The following is a 6783-nucleotide window of genomic DNA, read 5'->3' on the forward strand; positions in this document are numbered from 1 at the left end:
AATGCCATATAATATGTATCATATATATGTATACATATATGTAAATATATATACACACACGCACACACTCAAAAGAAGCAGAAATGCAAGCTAAAATGCAAGTCATAAAGAATTAATAGTATAATGATTTCCGTGGATTGAAAAACAAAGGAGAAAATACTACAGTTAATACTTTAAAGACAGAGCACTAATACGAAAAGTATATTTTTAAGATTGCATTCAGCAAGTTATCAGAGAATTAGGTCCCTTATTATTAATAACCAATCATTGAATAAGAACAATCTTATCAATTATCTTGCAGTACGATTCTTTACGATGGCACATTTTACAGTGTAAGCTATATACCTTAAGCAATGTCTGGATTTATTCAATATAACCTACAGTGTTTATTAGCCAGTGTGACAAACATTGGGAGAATCTTGTGAGTGTTACTACTATAATAACATAGAAATCATCAGACCATGTTTTATAGTTTTATTGAGACGTTTTCAGTTTTACTGCCTATGGGAGATACAATTCTAGTGACCATGATCAAATCAAAGCTCTGCTGTTAAAAACAGCAGATATAATGCTAGAAGCCATGCTTTGAGCGCACACACACAAATGTACACACGCAAATGCACGCACACACACACCAAAACACTCTCTCTCTCCACATATATATACTTTATACTTCTGCATGCAAATTTACAGGAAATACACATTCTTTTTGTTTAGATAGACTTACACACAAACTAGTCTAGAATTTTTTAAGCTACCACTTAGTTAGATAAACCTGAGAAAACTCCGAATGTCAAGTAACACTGTCTTCATACCATTCATTCAATGGCACAATTAACCACAAATAAACCTAATTAAATTGTCTATATCAAAACCACAAATATAAAAATAAACATATTTGAAAAAGCACAAAAACTGACTTGAGTTCAAATTCACAAATCTTGGTAAGCCACATACATTCCCCTTCATATTAATTTGCAATGTGTATAATACAATATAAAACAAAATACAAAAATTGCAACAGGACTCATTCAGCAACCAAGTAATGTAATTACTATAAAACTTGGGATTGAAGTTAAGAACTGAACAAAGGAAACAGATCAATATCAATCAGTATTGAATTTGCTAGTAGTGTGTTTCTTTTAAACTTGATTAAAATTAAAATCACACTATTTCACTAAGAAGGAACCAACACAAAAACTGAAGCAGAACAGAACATAGTATTGATTACACCAGCTGCCTTTCTCCCCTATTTTTCTACATTTTTTCCTAGAAGCCAGTGTTGCTTCTCCAATCTCCATCTCCTAAGATTTCTAAAGCATATGGATCTACCTTAAACTTAAGCCTTTGCATCTGGAAATGAAAACTCTGACCATATTTGGGAGAGTTATAATCCCAAACTTCCTGAAAATACAAACTTCTCTATGATAGAATATCATATACAGACAATACAGACCCAGTATACAGAAGATAGTTTGTATTTACTATTAATCTAGTCTGACACCAAATTGTAGCTATTGAGAAAGAACCCCAAATAAAAAAGATAAATGTGCAAAAAGTATTTCTAAGGAAAATTACTTTTGTCACAGAATAGATTTCATATTTTAGATTCAAAAAAAATCTCAAGACATAAATGTTTGAAGATACTGACATTTGAAAAACATCATAATATACAATAGCTCATCTTATCTATGCATCATATATTATGTAAAATACATCAGTGAGACATATCAATATTATACATGTAATAAATAGAATTTACACAGGTATATTGGATCATTGGAGACAGGTTTTCAATCTGTACAACTACAGGACTGTGAGCATCATCAATAAATACTATTAGGATAGTTCTAATCTAAATAAGGTTTCAGTTTCAGTAAGTCTAATCCACTAACACATCTTTTTAAAAGTACTGTCAATACTCCAATCGCAGCGCTAATAAGCACTGATGTCTCTTGTCCTCAAAGACAGTTTCATGTACTGTCTAAAGTAGAATGAACAAACTTACAGGTCACAGGTTCACATCATAACTGGTAAGCTTTGTTAAGAATTTTCAGCCAAGGATTAGAATTCAAAAGCCTGGAAAACACAGCAGCAGATGTCACACATTTCTGGCTGACTGTGGCTTCAATGCTGTGCCAACTTCCTCAGGCCCAATGAAGGGATGCCATCCAACCTTTTGAATCCTAGAAGACTGGTCATGAGAAAGCCAAGCATTCTAAACTAAGTCAATCTCCAAAGTCTCAGTATTGAGTCTGAACCCTACTCTTCTGCTGTTTTTCTTCTCTCTATAGCTCTACTTAGTTTGACTTTTTATGAACTCAGTATGAACACAGGGCGATATTCCAAGCGTCAACGACACCAATTTTTGAGCCATAAAACAACCTGAATTTGGTATAAGATTGTTCTGTAGTGTGACATTTACTAAATGATGAGTTCTATAGTGTGAGCTGTTATTTCATCTAAATGCAACTAGATTTCTGCCTTTGCTAACTAAAATACTTACTCATGGCATTATCTTTATCTTGAGCCTCTGTATGTCCCCACTGTGGGCACATTCTTCCCAGAGGCCTCTGTCTGCCTGGAAGGAGCTGGCGAGATCACTCTTGTTGCTATTTGGCAGGCGTGTGCACATCAACATTGTTCACTACGTGATGGATGAAGCTATAGAAAGAACGCTCTGGAAAACACATGCCAAGAAGTCAAAGAGTAGTTCTAGTCCTTGATCATCACATACTGGAAAACAGGCTTGACATCTAAAGACCTAAAAGGAAGAATATGAATGTAAATGGCTAGGACGTAAAAAGACATGTGAAGCTTTAGTTAAACACTTACTGTTTAGTCAAAACAAAAAACGAAAACTATTTACTTGGACAACTGTGAAATAAAAAGTATTCATATTACTTAGGATTTTCAAAAAGTAATGACTTAAGTCTAGGGAAAGGACAGGTAAACAGTAAATATGCTAGAAATGTGTATCATTAGTTTTCAAGTTCAAGGTTGGTGCAGGTTTTGCAATTCCCATTGTGGTCAATTTAGTGATATTAGTACTGTCTCACTGAACATGCTGTCTGACAGAGCCAAAATCCTGTCAAACAGGATTTTACACATCTTCTTTTAGGACTATACAACAGACCAAGGGAGAGTTTGGCTAAGCCTCTTCTCCCCTCATGAAAGGAAGTGTAGATAGGACACCTAAAAGGTTTCTTCTTGATGGCATTTCTATAAAGCTGTGCATAAGCACCACACATGCCAAAAAGCACCATTACCCAGGAAGGCTGAAAGCAGCTTTTCACTGGGCTGTGTGGCCAGACACCTGGTAAACTGGAGCAGGTCCAGGAATTAACCCAGGATCTCCCAAACCCTCAATTCAACTGACCAATGCAAACAATGAAATCAAGTCCCCATTTCCCTGTCATTATGTCCCCATGGGGCACTATGGTTCCGGCCTTAAGATGCTGCTCCAAATTGCTTTCCTTTCTGTCACCACTTTCAGATGCTGATGTCACCTTTCTTTGAGCTGGCTTTCACTATTAAAACTGCCTTGGATTTATTTGCTTGCAGTAGCAAACTGGGTTACTCCATCTCCTTAATCTGTATTATACAGAATTTGACCATTCCAAGAGTTCAGAATGAAGCAATTTGGTTTGCACTGAAAACTATTATTAAAGCTGTGGAAGTGTTTTTACAGGATTTTCATGACTATGTATAACATGGACCCACAGTCCTCTCTTAAGCTATTAGTTTGACTAGTAGTTTGTACTAAAGTTCAGTGGGACCTCAGGTGCTTAAATGAATCCCTAACACTTTCATTTCCCCTAATACTGATTTAGCTTGTCTAGTAAAAAGACTTACTGCCTCATCCTAGTCACACAATCTGTACCATCTATGATATCTCCCAACACACACACACACACAGAGCAAAATGGAGCCTTTTATACTATGATAGTAATTCAAACTGTTTTGCCTAAAATGTGTTTCCCTTACTCCCCGAGAGAACATGTGTGCATGCTGTTGCATTGCTGAGGATGACAGGCATCCATTTCCCCTTTGTTGATACCATCCTTTGCTCAGCACCCTTCAACTTGAGTCATTGTTCAGATCTGCTCTGTAATTTATCTGTGATTTTTTTTAGAACTGTTTTTAAACATGTGAATGAACGCTTGGTCTGGGACACAAACCCCAAAGTGCAAAGCAATGGTACATACAAGCAACTGCTCTATTACAGAAATCTGAATTCATTGTGCTTATAAAGAAAGCCCATGCAAAGCATGGCTTTGGCTTAGACTTGACCTTAAGATAACATATGCAGACTTTCACCAGGGGAGAGACTTGGTACTGTAAAGTATCCTACCATTTTACAAAAGTGGATGTTAAAGGATTCCCGATTCTTCACAAGCTTGTGTCTCCATTCTGTTTGAACTCAGATAAAATATTGAGGGTCATGTCTTCACTCTTGGATTGCAAATTTGCCTCACTTCTTCTGGAAGCTTTCCTGGTGGCTCGTGAGAGCCTTCTTCGGAAAGTATCTCCTGCTAAGAAATAGAGAATGGGATCCACACAGCTGTTGAGACTTGCTAGACCTCTTGTCACCTGATAAGTGGCATAAACCCTGTCATTGAAAGCACACATTTCAGGGGTCTGAAAATCCAGCCGGGCTCTCAAGTTCATCGTTTTCATCACATGGAAAGGGATGTAAGACACAGCGAAAACAGTCAGGACTATAATCACCAGATAAATGGATTTCCTCCTCAGAGGCGAGTTGTCCAGATCATTGCAAATCAGAGCTTTGACAATTAATCCATAACAGCCCAGAATCAGCACCAAAGGGACACAGAACATGGCCACGGTCGTGCACATGCTGTAGATGAAATAACTTCGCAGGTACTCGTCGGCGGTGGTGTCGTAGCAGGTGGTGGTTTTGTTCTTCCGGACCCCGGTGCCTGAGTAGAAGAGGATGGGGGAGATGGCCACCACCACGATGAGCCACACCAGGATGCTGATGTACATGGCGTTCTTCTTCTTGAGCCTGCCCAGGGACTTGAGCGGGTACACCACGCCGCTATACCTGTGCGCGCTAATGCAGGTGAGGAACAGGATGCTGCCATACAGGTTCACGTGGAAGATGAAGCGCTGCAGCTTGCACATGGCGTCCCCGAAGATCCAGTCGGTCTTATTGAAGTAGTAGAAGATGAGCGCGGGCAGAGTCAGCACGTACAAGAAGTCCGCCAGCGCCAAGTTGAACATGTACACTGAGATGCCGCTCCACGGCTTCATGTGGAAGACGAACATCCAGATGGCCACGCTGTTGCCCAGGAAGCCGATGATGAACACCAAGATGTAGACTGCCGGCAGGTAGTAGAACTGGAAGCCGGTCTTGGTGAGCGCGCAGCGGTACGGGGTGGCCACGGCCGCCGTGGAGACCGCTGTGCTGTTGCCCCAGGGCGCACCCGCGCCGGCCAGGAAGGTGGCGTCCGTCCCGTTGGGGACAGCGGGCCACAGCACCTCGGTCATCCTCTCCTCCCCGACTCAGGCTGCGGCGGCTGTGCGGGGCAGGCGGCGGCGAGAGGGCGGCGAGGGGCGCAGAGCGCATCGGCGAAGCGGACTCTGGGGGTGTCCGAGGGAGGGGACGCGCCGGGGCTCGCCGGCTCCGCTCCCGGGTCCGCCGCGGGCCATGAAACCCGCCCCCCGGCGGCGAGCGAACCGAGCTGGCGAGAGCGGGCCAGCAACTTCCCGGTCAGGTTGGCCGCGCAGGGGTTGCACAACTGGGAGCCTTGGGCGCCGCTGCCAACTTTGCGACTGCGCTTCCCTTCCGAGGGCGGCGGGGTCTGCCCGGGAGACTGCGCCGGGGGCGCAAGGAGGTGGAGCCAGACTCGCGGCTTGGAGTTCCCCAGCAGGCTACCCACCTCCCCACAATCAACTTCGTTGGGGTATCTTCCTTTCCCCCTACCTTGCACAGCGAGCAGGTCGACTTTGGGGCCCGGGCCGCCTCTCCCGCTCTCAGCCTCTGGGGCCGTAGGGGCGCGCGGGGCCGCGGGCCCGTGAGCGTATGGAGCGCGCCCCAGCCGCTGCCCCGCAGCTCCGAGACCCTGCGAGGTCTGCAGCGCGAGCAGCGCGGGAGGGCCCGGTTCCCCGCGAGGGTGGGCGGGGCCTGGGCGCCCCGACTTGTCCGCGCTCCGCTGGAGGCTAGGGGCGTGTCTCGGTGGAGCCTGCCCGGCCGCCCCGCCGCGCTCTGCCTGGCGCCACCCGGAGTCCGCGCGTCCCCTCCGGGGAAACCGAGCGCGCAGGTGACCCAGCGCGCTCCCCGGCCCAGCGGCGAGGCTAGGGGCGCTCTCGGGCGGGACCGCCTGGCTGCTGGGGGGCGATTGGCTCGCCCGCGGTCCCTCGTTCTTCCGCCCGGCTGTCTGGGTGAAGTGAACTTGCTGACACACAGGAAGCCTTTCTGACCGCCCAGAGCCTGCTGCCCACCGCCCCGGAGCAGACAGGCGTGCTGGAGACGGAAGCCTCTAGGGGGCTCTGAAGGACCCAGCAGGTGTTTGGAGCCAGAGGCACACAGCTGGCAATGTCCTGGCTGTACCGCGCGTCCCTAGACCAACACCGGAACCTGCTGATTGGAGACAGACACCAGCTTTCAAAGGGACAATGTCAAGGGCAGCAGGGCCAGGAGCGGTGGGGCGAGGCTCTCTGCCCTTCTCCTATATGTTGTCCTTGAAATTTCAATATTGTCTGTCTTAATTCCCCAAATGCAATTGGTAAACACCCACGTCATTGGTAAGCATTCAC

General features: G+C 45.2%; 1 protein-coding gene across 1 annotated transcript; it reads right to left on the minus strand.

Moving 5' to 3' along the window:
• Positions 1 to 459: 459 nt before the first annotated feature.
• P2RY1 (purinergic receptor P2Y1) lies at positions 460 to 5515 on the minus strand. The gene is made up of 2 exons (XM_007529557.3): positions 4355 to 5515; positions 460 to 2764 (listed from the first exon to the last, which is right to left on the minus strand). The coding sequence occupies exon 1, from the start codon at positions 5512 to 5514 to the stop codon at positions 4393 to 4395; it is 1122 nt and encodes a 373-aa protein (XP_007529619.1). The 5' UTR covers position 5515; the 3' UTR covers positions 460 to 2764; positions 4355 to 4392.
• Between the last annotated feature and the right edge of the window lie 1268 nt (positions 5516 to 6783).

Source organism: Erinaceus europaeus, chromosome 9 (genome assembly GCF_950295315.1).
Source record: "Erinaceus europaeus chromosome 9, mEriEur2.1, whole genome shotgun sequence".
Classification (NCBI taxonomy): domain Eukaryota; kingdom Metazoa; phylum Chordata; class Mammalia; order Eulipotyphla; family Erinaceidae; genus Erinaceus; species Erinaceus europaeus.